We start from the raw sequence: 15,688 nt of genomic DNA on the forward strand, positions 1-15,688 counted from the left end.
CAGTTGGCCCAGTGGGGGGGGGGCTTCTCTTTTCTTTTCTTCTGTTTTCTGTTTTGCATCTCTTTTATTTATTTCTCTTTTCTGTTTTATTTTATTTTAAATTATCTAGGCATTTTATAAAAATGTGTTTGTTACACCATATTTACTTATCCAAAATATGGCACCTCCCGAACATTTTGTTTTAAATTTTGAAAAACTTTTATTGTTGACATTAATTGAATTTAAATTATGAAACGGTTTTGGATCATCGCACGGTTAACAACAGTAACCGGGGTGACGTGGCATGATTAGCGGGGGATTGTTGTAGCTTGATTACCCGGGCGTTACATAAGATATGTGTCATTGCCAATCAAAGTGGCCACGGGGCTTAGGCTCTTCACACAAGCGGCGAAGTCCTTCTGGTCAAAGGGGGTGCCGTCTTCCTTCAAGCTGGGATACCCAAGGGCGATGTCGGCCGGGTCTAGCTCCGGTAGAAACGCCTTGGCCCGGCTCAGAGCGGCTATAGCTCCGGCTCTTGCAGAAGCCCGTCTCAACTCTTGGAAGCATTGAGGAAGTACGGCAAGCCGCCTGAGTACATCCGCCAGGTGCGTGGGAACTTCATTTGACAGAGCCACAACGGCTAAGGCACGTTGTGACCCGGTGTAAAGTTGCTCTACCAAGGTATAAACCGCCTTCAATTTGATCAGCACATTTTGATTAAGATTGGAGCTCCTGGGGCCTGCATTGCAAAGACAGGTAAGCTGATGACAATTGAGATGCTCTTTGGAAAAGATGTAAACTAGCTAAACACTTATAGAGTAGCTTACCAAAGATTGCGGAGACCATCTGAGAAACATGGTGTTTTAAGCCAGATAGCTCGGCGGCTGTTCCAGCAAGAGTGGCCTCTGCTTGTTCGGCCCGGCTGAGCAAAGCCGCCTTTTCATCCGCCCAGGTTTTTCTCTCTACTTCAAATTTCTTCTTCAGTTTCTCTTGAGCAGATACACTGAATTCAAACTTGGAGTTGGCCTTTTGGGTTTCATTTTCTTGAGTCTTCAGGTGGTTCTTTAAATCAGAGATCTTCGATTCAAATTGCTTGACGGCGGGCTGTATAAATTCCGGGTCACAGTTAGGGTGATTATAATGCAACATTAAGTCCCAAGCACTTTGCAAGCAAAGACACTTGGCACTTGGGGGCTAATGTATGCTGAAGAGCTCTATTTACAGTGGCGGTTCATGCAAATAAGTCCCAAGCACTTTGCAAGCAAAGGTACTTGGCACTTGGGGGCTAATGCATATTGCTGTTCAACTACTTGATTAAAACAAGGTAAGGACCGATTCAGATATGCTGATTAAACCGGACCTTGAGTGCTACCAGGTAAGCCGAGTTTCTTGCAGTGATTACTAAGCCGGTATTAAGTCTACAACATATTTTATCATAAGTAATAGACTTGGGGGCTGGCATGGTAAGTATAATTATGAAGTAAGAAAGAGAGTTATACCTCAGATTTTTGCTGTATTTGTTTCACCATGTCAATCTCCAGATCCCGGCTGTAGTGCACTTGATTTACATAGCCAGAGACAGTATCTTCAATGCTCATATGAGCATAATCAGTGATGTTCAACTTGGCCCGGCGGCGCTCCAGAAGTTCTTCCTTGGCAGAGCACTTGGCCAGCACGGTAGGTCGTCCCGGTTCGACAAACTCAAACCGGGTGATCTCAACGTCCGGATCATCTGGATGAGCCGGGCTGGGGATCTCCGGGTTTTCAGAACCTTCTATAGCTTGTTCAATAGTTGGAGCAGCAGTGGCATCAGGAGATGGTACAGCCAGTGACTCATCAGCAGAGACATTAGGAGCAGCCGATCTGAGTTCCGGCTCAGCCAGGACCGGCTCTTCGGCCGGCTTATTTTTCTTCGCCCTCTTGCTGGGCTTCACTTGTACATTGCAATTCAAAGGGTTAGTGCAAAAACATGAGTAAGATAAGCACAAAATCAACTGATCATCATTACCCGGGAGCAATTTTGAAAGCCGGCAAGCTGGACTGCATTGAGTCGCCGGAGGAAGGTGAAGTTCCCTGGTAGTTTGAGTCAGAAGAATTAAGGGTTTGACGAGTGGCGCCCGCCAAAGGATACAAAGAATATAAGTCGGAGATAACCTCAGTCCGGCGCTTCCTTGATGCTTCGGGTAAGCCGGAGGAGAGGTCTGCATCTTTGTTGGTCCGGGTCTGCCTCCGACTCTCATAAATCTGTCGCTTCAAAAGAAATTGAGGATCTTGATAAGCTAAAGGATGTGAGAATCTTACTTTCCGGGTTACTCTTCGGACTTTCCGTCTCGGCAAAGGCTCGGAGTCGGAGGAAATTATAGTTACCTCTTCATTCACTTCATGACTCGTTCCGGTGTCCTCCTGCTGATAATCCGTGTCAATAAGATGGTTAAAAAAGGAGCCTAAAGAGTCAAGAGCTACCTCTGACTCGGAGGTGTCTTCCAGACGAAGCAGGTTCGAGGCGCTAGGTTTATTCCCCTTCTTACGGGGAGCGGCTTTCCTGGCGGCTTTCTTAACTTTTGTGGCTTTCTTGGCAGCTTCGTGGTCATACTTGACCTTCCAGAATTTATCATTAGCCTGTAAAATACAACAAAGGTTAGTGAGTTAAGACAAAATCGTTAAAATGGAAGGAGAAGTATTCAGGTCAATGGTTTACCGCTGGAGCCGGGTTAGCCTTGCAGAAAGGGCTTAAGCCCACTCTCCCGCAATCTGCCAGGCTCTCGTTCAGAAGAGACTTAGTTGTGTCATCAATGACGTCCTCAGGTAAGTCGTCTCGACTGTGCCGAAGAGGATCATCCTTCTGGCCCGTGTAATCACACATCAAGCCGGGGCGGCGGCTTAAAGGAATCACCCGCCAGGCAATCCAGACCCGGACCAGATCAATGCCATTTAGGCCGTTCCCCAGAAGAGCTTTGATTTTGTTGATGGTGGGAGTAAGTGGCTGACGTTCAGCTTGAGATAATTTGTCTGGCAAGGGGTGATTTGACTCTAGACGCAGGGCGCGAAAGCCGGGCAGAGGGTTCTCGTCAGCCGGAGAAGTGTCTTGGCAGTAGAACCATGTTTGATTCCAATCTTTCGGGTGGCTTGGCGGCTCAGCGTAAGGGAAGAGACAATCTCTCCGTCGTTGGATTGAGATTCCACCGAGCTCCAAGCTGGGCCCGTTGGCACATTCATTCTGGCGGTTCAAATAAAATAACTCCCTAAAGAGTAGTAAGCTGGGTTCTTCTCCGAGGTACACCTCACAGAACACTTGGAAGTTGCAGATGTTTGACACGGAATTGGGTCCGATGTCTTGAGGTCGTAGATAAAAAAAGTGCAGGACATCTCTGAAGAATTTTGAGCCGGGAGGAGCAAAGCCCCGATTCATGTGATCAGTAAATATGACAACTTCCCCATCCTTGGGTTGAGGCCTCTCTTCTGACGGGTCAGGAGCACGATAGGACATGACCTCTTTCTTCGGCAGGTAACCCGTTTTCACGAAATCAGCTAAGATGCTGTCAGTGACGTTGGATCTAACCCAGTTGCATGTGATGGGTGCTTTGGGAGCCTTAGGCGGCATTGTGAAAGATGGAAGCCTATGACAAAATAAAATTTTCGGTTCAAATTTAAGCCGGAGGAAAGTTTCAGTTCAGTATTCAAGATGGCGGCTTATGAAAGGGCCTAATGATATATGGCTAATTGTGTCAGGTTATTTAAGCCGCTGTGGATATCATGAGCAATTAAGTTATTTAACTCTATTATGAATGATCCGGAAATTTCACAAAGCATGGCCTCTTTTAAGCCGGCGATATGAGCCGCCATGGCTAACAGATGCAGTTTTTTGCCTAAGTGTTGCACAAACAAGTTTCACAGATTGCAGGGATTATTTTGGATCAAACGATCGTCCAGAAAAGAAAAATTTCTAGACCTAAAAACTAATACAGAGAAGTTCATAAGCTCTAAATGAGGTCTTTTTGCAAGCAAAAGGGATCTGCTAGTATTGAAAATGGGCGTGAAACGACTACCGCCGAAGTTATGCACTATTATTGGATCAAAGGAGGCTGTTGTGGAAGAACTGCGAAGGAATCGCGAGGAACTACGAAGAACACAGAAGAACTTGCGAACCCTAATGCGGATCTAGTAGACGTGACGACGAGGACTTACTGGTGCTGATGAGCAGCGGAGGTGCGCCGCGGTTCTCTGGTCAAGACAGGTTGATGCAGCGGCCTTGGTTGGTGCAGACGGGATGCGCGGCGGCGGCGGCGGAGCTCGGTCTCTGAGGTGTCGAGAGGAGGAAGACGATGGAAAGGGAAGAATAACGAAGACCTGAGGGCCGGGCCTACTTATAAGGGACGGCTAGTGAATGGGCGCGAGAAACGAGGAGGCTGAAGACAGGGTTATCTAGCTGCGGAGACGCCTCGATTTTTGAGACAGTTATTAAGATAAGGATCCGTTGAGATACGTTGGGCAGAACGTGCATTCATGGCGGATGACGTCACGGCGGGTTACAAAGAATCCAGAAGATGACGTCATGGCGGGTTATAGCCTTTGCGCAGACAGAAGCCAGAAGATTTTTTATTAAGGTATTGAAGATTGACATGAACCGGTTCAAATCAATCTGGGGCCTAATGTTGGGGATATAATTACTGGAGTCACCTGCCCAGGAGGGGCCGGGTTACGTCACGACGATCATCACATGAAGCCTAATATCAAGCTTGAGGACGGCGGTTCAGTACTGGGCTTAAGGCATAGAGGCGGCTTAAGGCCCGTAGTGATAAACCGCCGTTAAGGCATGACTTGTAATGTAAGGCGAGAATAGTTAAGAGTCCGAGCCGGACACTGTTTATGAGCCGGCCGGGACTCTGAGAGCCGCTGGGCGTTAACCTCTCTATATAAAGGGACGACCCGGCGGCGGTTCAGGACAAGGAAGATCAGATCGATAGCCAGGCATAGCGGTTTAGCTCCCTGGTCATCGAAACCCTAAGTAATCCAACCTCAACTGGAGTAGGCTTTTACCTTCACCGTAAGGGGCCGAACCAGTATAATCCTCGTGTCCTTTGTCCCGTTTAACCCCTTTAAGCTTTCTAGTTGCGATGGCTCCACGACTAAGTCCTTGCACGAGGACATCTGCCGTGAAAATTCCACGACAATAACCCTCAGGCACATCAGGCAATTCATATCTAGGGGGAGAATCTTCATCATCACTTTCATCAATATTACCAGTTTCAATAACTTCATTCTCTCTGACCCTAGCAAGTTGTTCATCAAGAAATTCACCTAGTGGCACAGTATTATCAAGCATAGAAGTAGTTTCATCATAAGCATCATGCATAGCAGAAGTGGCATCATCAATAACATGCGACATATCAGAATCAATAACAGGTGTAGGTGTCGCAAGTTTACTCAAAACAGAAGGTGAATCAAGTGCAGAGCTAGATGGCAGTTCCTTACCTCCCCTCGTAGTTGAGGGAAAAATCTTAGTTCTTTCGTCTTTCAAGTTCCTCATAGTGATCAACAGATATAAATCCCAAGTGACTCAAAGAATAGAGCTATGCTCCCCGGCAACGGCACCAGAAAATAGTCTTGATAACCCACAAGTATAGGGGATCGCAACAGTTTTCGAGGGTAGAGTATTCAACCCAAATTTATTGACTCGACACAAGAGGAGCCAAAGAATATTCTCAAGTATTAGCAGTTGAGTTGTCAATTCAACCACACCTATAAGACTTAATATCCACAGCAAAGTATTTAGTAGCAAAGTAGTATGGAAGTAACGGTAACGGTGGCAAAAGTAACAGTAGCAGTTTTGTAGTAATCGTAACAGTGGCAACGGAAAAGTAACTAAGCAAAGATCAATATGTGAAAAGCTCGTAGGCAATGGATCAGTGATGGATAATTATGTTGGATGCGATTCCTCATGCAACAGTTATAACATAGGGTGACACAGAACTAGCTCCAGTTCATCAGTGTAACGTAGGCATGTATTCCGAATATAGTCATACGTGCTTATGGAAAAGAACTTGCATGAAATCTTTTGTCCACTCCCGTGGCAGCGGGGTCCTATGGGAAACTAGGGATATTAAGGCCTCCTTTTAATAGAGTACCGTACCAAAGCATTAACACTTAGTGAATACATGAACTCCTCAAACTACGGTCATCACCGGAGTGGTCCGATTATTGTCACTTCGGGGTTGCCGGATCATAACAGATAGTAGGTGACTATTGACTTGCAAGATAGGATCAAGAACTCACATATATTCATGAAAACATAATAGGTTCAGATCTGAAATCATGGCACTCAGGCCCTAGTGACAAGCATTAAGCATAGCAAAGTCATAGCAACATCAATCTTAGAACATAATGGATACTAGGGATCAAACCCTAACAAAACTAACTCGATTACATGGTAAATCTCATCCAACCCATCACCGTCCAGCAAGCCTACGATGGAATTACTCACGCACGGCGGTGAGCATCATGAAATTGGTGATGGAGGAAGGTTGATGATGACGACGGCGACGGATTCCCCTCTCCGGAGCCCCGAACGGACTCCAGATCAGCCATCCCAAGAGAGATTAGGGTTTGGCGGCGGCTCCGTATCGTAAAACGCGATGAATCCTTCTCTCTGATTTTTTTCTCCCCGAACGTGAATATATGGAGTTGGAGTTGAGGTCGGTGGAGCCTCAGGGGCCCACGAGGCAGCGGGCGCGCCCCAGGGGGATGGGCGGGCCCTGCATCCTCGTGGACAGGGTGTGGCCCCCTGGTGCTGATTCTTTTGCCAGTATTTTTTTAATTCCAAAAATATTCTCCGTGAAGTTTCAGGTCATTCCGAGAACTTTTATTTCTGCACAAAAATAACACCATGGCAATTCTACTGAAAACTACGTCAGTCCGGGTTAGTTCCATTCAAATCATGCAAGTTAGAGTCCAAAACAAGGGCAAAAGTGTTTGGAAAAGTAGATACATTGGAGACGTATCAATCTGCAACCAATGCAAAGTGGCCATGACTTTATGGGCACATGCCATAGATAAGATTTCCAAATGGTAAAACTTTAGACAACATATGTGCATCAAGAGGGGGAAGTCATGAGAACTAGAGACGACGAGATAAAACTTCTCATGATACTATTAAATTCGACGTGTATTGCACATGCGGGATTATTAGCGTGTTGTTGCAAGTGTTTGATATTTTGTGGCTTGGCTTTGCTGATCAAAGTCTAGGGTAGAAGCTTTGGTTAGAGAAAGGTGCTATCTGAAACGAGTCCCACATTCAACAATTCAAATTTGTTAGCGAAATAAATTTTATGTTCTTTAAAATTGTACTTAGGGAGAGCTGGGTCACACGGTCATCTTTTGTTTCAACAAGTAGTCACGCCAATCACATGGCTCATTAACTTTTCTTAACATAACCAGACTACTTAGTTATGCTCCTGAAAATAATAACCGATCAGATGACTCCTTTCTAATTCCGACAAAGAATTAGTTTCGTAGGATTTGTTCATCCAATAGCAAACTAACATGAGCTATATATGCTTGCCAAATTTGTTTGGACACAGGAGTGATATTTCCTTTCTTTGTAGTAGATATATTGTTTGGCCTCTCCTGCAATAGTTGTTAATATATTTTTCGTAACAAGGCCGGAGACTCTTATGCGGATGCACGCAAGAGCGGCGTTGTCCATCGTTTAGAAGGGGAAGCAGAGTGTGGTGAAGGATCGTACATAGCTCCGGTAGCACTTGCTTACTCCCGTAGGAGCTGTTGGGTTTTCCCAAAGAGGAACGGTGAAGCAGAACAACAACAAAGTATTTTCCTCAATTAGAGAACTAAGGTTATCAATCCAGTAGGAGTCTACCAAGTTAGCAACGTTAGCAGCACCTGCGCACAAAAAAGCACAAACTTGCACCCCAACACTTCAAGAGGTTGGTCAGGCCCTTGTCTTGCTAGTTACAAGATAAAGCAAATGATAAAAATAGATAGTAGCAAAAGTAGAACGATATAATAGTGACAATTGTGCAGAAGAATCAAGTGATGGAGAATAGACCCAGGGTGCCATAGGTTCACTAGTGGCATCTCTCTCAGAAACAACAAATGACATGGTAAACAAATTATAGTTGGGCAATTGACCGGATTGCAATACTTATGACTAACAATTTGCTACTGAGTTGCCATATTTTAAGGTGTTGCAATTGAAGAATACAACACTTTTTGGTAAGGATGTTAGAGCATTCATATATCTACTAAACCGAGATGTATTTGCTTGTTGGAGATTTTTTGTACATTTTATACACCGTAACTTTGTAGACAACAATTTGCATGCTGACTATCATGGTCAACTTTCCCCTAAAAAATATCAAGGTCAACTTCTGCTATGCCCCTTTTGCTCAGTGCATGTGTGCGCCACTCAAGAGTAGTTATGTGTTTATGGATTATGGATAAAGATATTTTTTAATTCTACTTTAGAAAAATTATACGTCTTGCTAATGTTTTGAATCTATACCTGCATGGAGTTCAGAGCTGCATTCTTCGACATTTCTGATATCTGAAAGTAACTCACAACCATTAGTGCGTCTTATAGAAATCCCACTTCTGCCTATCTTCCTACAGACGGAATCACTATATGTCATCAAATGAAAATAATTTGCCCCCGTGGATCCTGATTTTGATGGGAACATAGGACAAATGTTGAATAATATACGCCACAGGAGAAGAGATTTGAACAAACATCAACATTGCCAAAGTTTGGTGAGAGACACGAGTTTGGAAATTCGAACATTTTTATGGATCCATCATTTTATATCACATTTTACTATACTGGACTAGAGAGGGGGGAGGGATAACGTTGTCGATATTGGATATCTTTGTTCCTTGGTCGGTAAGAGAGGTCGACCCTTCGTATTCCTGAACGGCCGAGATTATATAATCGTTAGTACTATTAGACACGTTTTTGTACAGTGGCAAATTATTTTCAGTCGATAATTGGTGGATTGTCTGACCCTGTGACCGAGTGCGGAAACAGCAGTCAGTAGACGACACTGAATCGCCAACAACTGCGTTCATCATGTCGCCGGCGACTTCTTCCGCGGTGGGTACCCTATCCGGCGGCCTCCTCCCCCACGGTGCACATCGCCGGCGACCCTTGCCAACCGCCCGCCTCCTCCCGCCGCGTTGGTCTAGGCTCCAGGTCAACGCGGCCCGTCATCGCCGCCTGGCCACTCCCCCGCGCGCCCAGAGCGCTCCCTCCCCAGGTCAGGAGCCCCTCCCCCCCTCGCTGACACGCAACGTTTTCGCCTCCGTTCGGGTCCTTGATCGAGCTCAGTTGTTTTTCCATCCATCGCTTTTTCAGGGTACCTGCCGGACTCGGAGTTCTACAAGATCGAGGCCATCCTGAGGTCAGTGCGTCAGTATACCAGTGAGCTTCGGGGCCTTCCTGGTTTGTTTGTAGATTTGACTTACCCATGGTGAATCGTGCCGAATTGGTGCAGGCCATGGAGGGTGTCGCATGTCTCGTCGGTGAGTGCGGGCTGCTGTTGCAAGCCGTCTGTGCAGTTCTTTCACGTACACGAGGTGTTCGTTCAAATAGCTCCACGGAAATTCTGCAGGGTTTGCTAGAAATGGGGATCAGAGGTGTGACGGTGTCCGATGTGCGGGGCTATGGGGCGCAGGGCGGGTCGACGGAGCGGTACGAAGGTATTGGCCCGGCCCGCGGTTGTGGCGCCTAAATTGCTGAACTGTATTTCAGTGTTTGTGGTTCGTCATGTATAGTTTCTGCTTCCATCAGTTGTGATCCTTGTGTTAATGTGTTCCCTAGAGCCAACGTTGCATTGAATTGTGAAAGGAGTGGGTCAGGGATTGTCGTTATAAATGGTTTTCATTAATAATTGACAAATCATCACCACACCCTCTTGAATGTGGTCATGTTAGTTCCCCCCAGTCCCCCATTTGTTAAAGAAGGCTGTAATTTGCTTTGCCTGGTTTTGTTGCTTGTATTGTTCTGTGCTGAGATATCCTTTGTGGTTTGTATGTTTTCTGTTTTAAAGAAGCTGCAGATATCCAGGGACTGGAAGCAACCCCTGATTATTACAAATGTCGCACTTGAGATTACATTTTAGTTTCTTTTGATGTAGTATATTGTCATGAAATATCTGTAACACAGTTCCTACTTCACATTTGCACCATTTTCTATATTTTCTGTATCAAACATTCGAGCATCCCGATGGTTGGTTATGAGTACAAGCCAATTGCAACAACTAGAATGAGGTTGAATCACACCAGAAACCAGTCGAAGCTTTGAGAAGTTATATTGATGTTTCTCATTAGTACCTTCCTCTCTTACATTTCCGTTCTTGTTTTATTTAGGTCCTTGATGAAGCAACAGCTAAAGATTGAACAAAGTCGTTCTTGCATTTTTCTTACATAAGTTCCCCATAGTCTTATACTCCGTATATGCTTAAGTGATATTGGTATACTGAGCAACTCATATGAAATTAGATTCTGTATATGTAGAAACATACATTGGACTGATTAGTAGTTCAAGTCAACTACTCCCTCTGTCCCATATTGTAGGACGTTTTTTGACACTAGTGTAGTGTCAAAAAACGTCTTATATTATGGGGCGGAGGGAGTATGTCACAAAATATGGATTTATTCTACTTCTGTTTATGTCATGTTTGCTTGTGAAAGTGGATACCCATGAACAAAATATGACCTGAAAAGATAATGGGCAAGCAAGAGAAAGTATTGCAACAACTTTAGGGCGAAATGACTGGGAATTAGAGAAACATCGGGATAAAGACATGGATTCTTCTGAGTAATTTTGGCATTCTTGTCAGTATTGTCATTTTACATGCCTAATTGATCAAGTATATTAATTCTTAGTGCTATTCAGTAACTAGTTTACTTTATGCAGTTCTAAGTTCTTATGCTGATGCTTGCTCATTGTTGGTTTGCAGGGTCAGAATTTTCAGAAGATACATTTATTGCTAAAGTTAAAATGGAAATAGTCGTGTGCAAGGAGCAGGTAATTGCTTGTTTATTTTTTTATTAGTCCTGAAAAAGAAAGTGAACATCTTTCATGGCCTCTGGTCGAGATAGCTGATCATAGCATCGAAATGATACAGATTTTCTCTGTGATACAGATAGTTACCTTATTTCTCTATGTTTCAATTTGATTTGCTGTTCACTTTATATATATTGTATTGTTAAAATATTTGTGCCGTCCATTCTGTGTATCTTTCTGAAGGTTTTGTTTTGCATTATGTTAATGTGTTTTTGCACTGTCTAGGTTGAGCCAGTAATTGACAAAATAATTGAGAAGGCCAGAACTGGAGAAATTGGTGATGGGAAGATATTCTGTAAGTGCATAGTTTTCTTGGCGACTGTTAGAAGTCTGCAATCACGCTGTTGGGTTTAATCTTATTCCCGTACAGTCGTTGCTGTCATTTAGTATTTGCCACTCTGAAATGCTTCTCCAGGAAGCTAACCACAATACCGAACTACTCCCTCCATAACATAATATAAGACGTTTTTTGACATTCTTGTTGTGTCAAAAAACGTCTTATATTAAGTTACAGAGGGAGTATTAGTGAACACTAAACAGAGTATCACGACAACATACATGCCCTCTGAGAAGTGTGTGCTTTAGTCCTGAAGCGTTGTTTCATCACATGCATAGTATCCCAATGCTTTCTACAGCTGGCTTGTGTTCTTAGAAACCTAGGAGTCATGATCTTTAGCAGTACTATCCTTAGACGCACCTCATCATGATCTCTATGCTTAGGCCTCGTCTATCTTTCTGCCCTTTTTCCCAGTGATACCCGTCGCGGATGTTGTAAGGGTACGCACCGGCGAACGCGGAGTGCATGCGGAGAGGATGATCGGCGGTCTGTCAGACAAACTGCCTCCGGTGATCACAATCTCATGAGTAGAGCTTGACTGCTCTTGCTGCCTGTAACTGTAAGCGCATCCCTCAGGCTGGTTGCTTGTGGCCGTGTGTGTCTTGACCTTTGGGGAATAATGTGTATGTAACTTTGCGTGTTGGCACGAATAAATTGGCACCAGCATCCATACGGCGGGTGGTGTTGTTGAATGGGGTGGTTACTGTGGTTCGTGTGCGGAATGCAGTGATTGCAAACTCCCTCTTGGTGAGAAGGTGCTGGATGTAATCTGTGCCAGTTCAATCTAAGTTTCATTTTCTTTCTGGGCGTGGCTATGTCTTAGTCGATCGAGACTTAACCAAGTCTCAGTCAAGTGACATATAACATGAAAAACAATTCACATCTAGATGTTTTTTAGTTATGTCACATCTAAGTTGTCCTCCACATGATTAGAGCTGCAAGATTCGTGCAAAAAGTTTTTTTCTCAGATGTATGTATCTGTCCTGTGTCTTGCGTTGGTCTTCAGTTATTGCGCGTTGCTCCGTATCTCAGCACGTGCGTCCGGTGTGGGTGTGGCCTTGTGTTTTATGTATGGTCTGTGTTGTGATTCTTTTCTTTCTTTCTCAAGCCTACGCACGATTTATAGAATTGAAAAGAGTGTTAGCTTTGTTACGTATTCTCATCGAGTGTTATCCTCGCATTTCCCCGGTGTCTCTTTTCTCATTCCCATTTCCCTTCTCATTCAGTACAGAGTGACGACCAGCACATGGGCTTGTGGTTTTTCTTTTCCGTCTGTTGAACCCGTGCTGTGCGTCATGTTTTTTTTTCATTTTTCATCCCTGTTTTCTTTCCTTTTTTAATTTTTTGTTTATTCTTTTATCTTTTTATTTATTTTTTGAAATTTGTGAAAAAACATTTCATCAATATTTTTCAAATCACGAATAGTTTTTTGCATTTAGAAACATTATCTAAATTTGTATTTTTTTGCAAATTCTTGTTTGTTATGAACTTTTATGTTTTATTTTTTTGAATTCTAAAAATTCACTTTTATAAATATTTTCATATTTGCAAACTTTTTCAAATACATTTTTATTTCTTTGAGTAGGAATGGATCAATGAATCTTTTCGTTGTAGCCAATGCAGAAAAAAGAAATTGTGGTTAAATGCATGTCCTCTTAGCCCAGTTGCATTGACACACAACTCCCTTGGTTGCATGTCCACCATTGGATACGTAATGTCGTCCCCGCTCCAGACTTGCATGTCTCATCTAAGTTGTGGTCCGTCTGATCTTTTTGTTGTGATTTTTGTGCAAACTTGATACGGTTCACTTTTTCGTGGGTCTTACGTTGTCGCGATGTCCAATTGCCGACCCATTTTTGTTAGGCTCATTTTTTTGTCTGGCCTCTGATATGTTTTTTCTTAGCTATTTTCATGGCCATTTTTTGTCGTTTGGTATTGGTCTGCTTTGTAGAAGCGGAAGATACATGGTGCTTTGTTTGCCGCCTCTTTTTATCACCTCCATTCTTTGGCTGCTTTGCCTCTCCCCATTCTCCTCTCTTCGTTTTCGTCTTATTTTTCACTAGAGTCGACGCTTTTTTTAACCTTTTTTGTGCTTCATTTTTTTTGCTTTAGTTACAATTTTACCCTCAACTTGCAATTGGGATCAACCATTTTTTTCTCCAGGTCCACTATTAACTTGTAACTGGATCCAAAACTTTTTTTCTTTAGCTGCAAGTCGACTCTCGATTCCTAACTTGACTTGATGTTTGATTTGTTATGGCAACAGTCCCCGACTCTTTTTTGCATTAGTTGCAAGTCCACCGTCAACTTGCAGCTGGACCCGATTAGTTGTCTTACCTCAGTTGTAGGTCCACCATTAATTCACCTCTAGGGGGTGACTTTTTGTACCAGTTGCAAGTCAACCGTCGACTAGCAACTGTGCATGACTTGTTTATCCTAGTTATAAGTAAACATTGACATGCTACTGGGCCCGATAGTTTTATTCTGCAGTTGCCATTTCCAAGTCCAGCATCGACTTGCAACTAGGGATTGCCTTTAGTTTGGCACAGTTGCAAGTCCACCATTAACTCGCAACTAGGTCTGACCCTTTTTATCCCAATTGCAAGTGAACCATCGACACGCAACTGGGCCCTTGATTTTTTTTTGCCACGGTTGCAAGTCAACCATAGACTCGCAACCAGATACGTAGCATTTTTGTCTCATCTGCAAGTCCATCTTCGACACATAACTGGGATGCCGACCATCTTTGTCCCAATTGCATCTCCAGCCCTGACATGCAATTGGGGGCCACCTTGTCCTAGTTGCAAGTCCACCCTTGACATGTAATTAGACCCAACCCATTTTTATGCTAGTTGTAAGTCTAACTACATCTCTGACATGCAATTGGCGGTCTTCCTTTTGTTAATCCCAGTTGCAAGTCCACCTTCAAGATGCAACTGGATGCCCCACCAATTCTGTCTCGGTCGTAAGTCTACCCTTGATATGCAATTGGTGCACGATCCATTTTTGTCCTAGTTGCAAGACCACCTTCGACATGCAACTGAGAGGACAACCATTTTTCGTCCCAGTTGCAACTCCACAGTTGACATGCAATTTGGGGGCTCGCCTTTTTCTTGTTCTAGTTGCAAGTCCACCATCGACACGCAACTGGGCCGAGTCCATTTTGTCCTATTTGCAAGTCCAACTACACCCTTGACATGCAATTGCGTGCCCGCCTTTTTTATCTCAAATGCAAGTTCACCCTCGGTATGCAACTGGGGGCCTGACCATCCCCCCCCCTAGTTACAACTTCACCCTCGATATGCAACTAGGGGGGTGGGGAGTCCGACCCTTTTTATCCTAGTTGAAAGTCCACCCTCAACATGCAACTAGTTGCAAGTCCCAGTTGCAACTCCACTGCAGACATGCAATTGGGGCTCGCCTTTTTCTTGTCCCAGTTGCAAGTCCACATTTGTGTGATCAAGAAGTTGGAGCACTTGGAGCACCAAGAAATTATGAGAGGTGATGACTGATGTGTGATCATGCACAATATGATAGTAGAGGGTGAGCGTCCGGATGATATCTACGACCAAGGGTTTCAATTTTAGGGTAAACACATTGTGCCTGAGCATGGAGGAGCACCACGTTTGCACAGTTTAATAAATTTCATCATCAAATGCGTGATTGGAAAATTCACATTCAACTGCAAGATAATTTGGTTGAGTATATGTGGGCTCACGTTGGCAATCAGTAGATGTATTGGATATTTTTTCTTTCAAATGTATTTGAGACAATTAAATTTATTTGGCTTGTAATAAACTATGAGATATTTATTTGGTGGTGAAACAATGATATATTTGTATTTTGTTTGAATTATATGAACTTTGGGCCTTTTTTGATATATCGCAAAAAAAAAACTGCAAACAGGTCGTGAGGATGAAAATGTGTCCGCGTGTTGGACGCACTGCCGACCTAAACGCAAAGAGTGGACATGCCGATCCAAATGAATAAAAAACGGACAAAACGCACATCCGTTCGGATCGATGCGGTGGAGTTGCTCTTAGACATTTGATGACGCATAGATGATAAAATGTGTCGCGTGGTTCAGACATTTAGGCACGGGTCACGGTGTTGGAGTTGCCTGTGCAAGCCTGGGAAGCGTGGAACTCGCGCCGCAGTAGGGAGGCGTGGCGTACGAGGCAAGTGGACTTCCAGTTGTACGTGTGTCGTGTCAGGCATGTGCCGGCCGACGGCCGACGGCCGAAGATAAGTTGGTAGGAGTACGCCGGACGCGGCGACGCTGCCACGTAGTCGTG

At 44.1% G+C, this 15,688-nt stretch overlaps 1 protein-coding gene across 1 annotated transcript; it reads left to right on the forward strand.

The window, feature by feature from the left end:
* The first annotated feature begins 8,940 nt into the window (after window positions 1-8,940).
* LOC123180322 (nitrogen regulatory protein P-II homolog) lies at window positions 8,941-12,196 on the forward strand. The gene is made up of 7 exons (XM_044592350.1): window positions 8,941-9,245; window positions 9,344-9,389; window positions 9,483-9,510; window positions 9,600-9,687; window positions 10,950-11,017; window positions 11,282-11,351; window positions 11,808-12,196. The coding sequence occupies exons 1-7, from the start codon at window positions 9,059-9,061 to the stop codon at window positions 11,918-11,920; spliced, it is 600 nt and encodes a 199-aa protein (XP_044448285.1). The 5' UTR covers window positions 8,941-9,058; the 3' UTR covers window positions 11,921-12,196.
* Window positions 12,197-15,688: the final 3,492 nt, after the last annotated feature.

This window comes from Triticum aestivum, chromosome 1D (assembly GCF_018294505.1).
Source record: "Triticum aestivum cultivar Chinese Spring chromosome 1D, IWGSC CS RefSeq v2.1, whole genome shotgun sequence".
In the NCBI taxonomy this organism is placed as follows: domain Eukaryota; kingdom Viridiplantae; phylum Streptophyta; class Magnoliopsida; order Poales; family Poaceae; genus Triticum; species Triticum aestivum.

What these genes read in the sequence shown, in the direction of transcription:
- LOC123180322 (XM_044592350.1), top strand. Translation starts at nt 9,059, where the DNA reads ATGTCGCCGGCGACTTCTTCCGCGGTGGGTACCCTATCCGGCGGCCTC. An exon ending in CCAGAGCGCTCCCTCCCCAG is followed by an intron (nt 9,246 to 9,343) that starts GTCAGGAGCCCC and finishes TCGCTTTTTCAG; the next exon opens with GGTACCTGCCGGACTCGGAG. An exon ending in TAGTCGTGTGCAAGGAGCAG is followed by an intron (nt 11,018 to 11,281) that starts GTAATTGCTTGT and finishes TGCACTGTCTAG; the next exon opens with GTTGAGCCAGTAATTGACAA.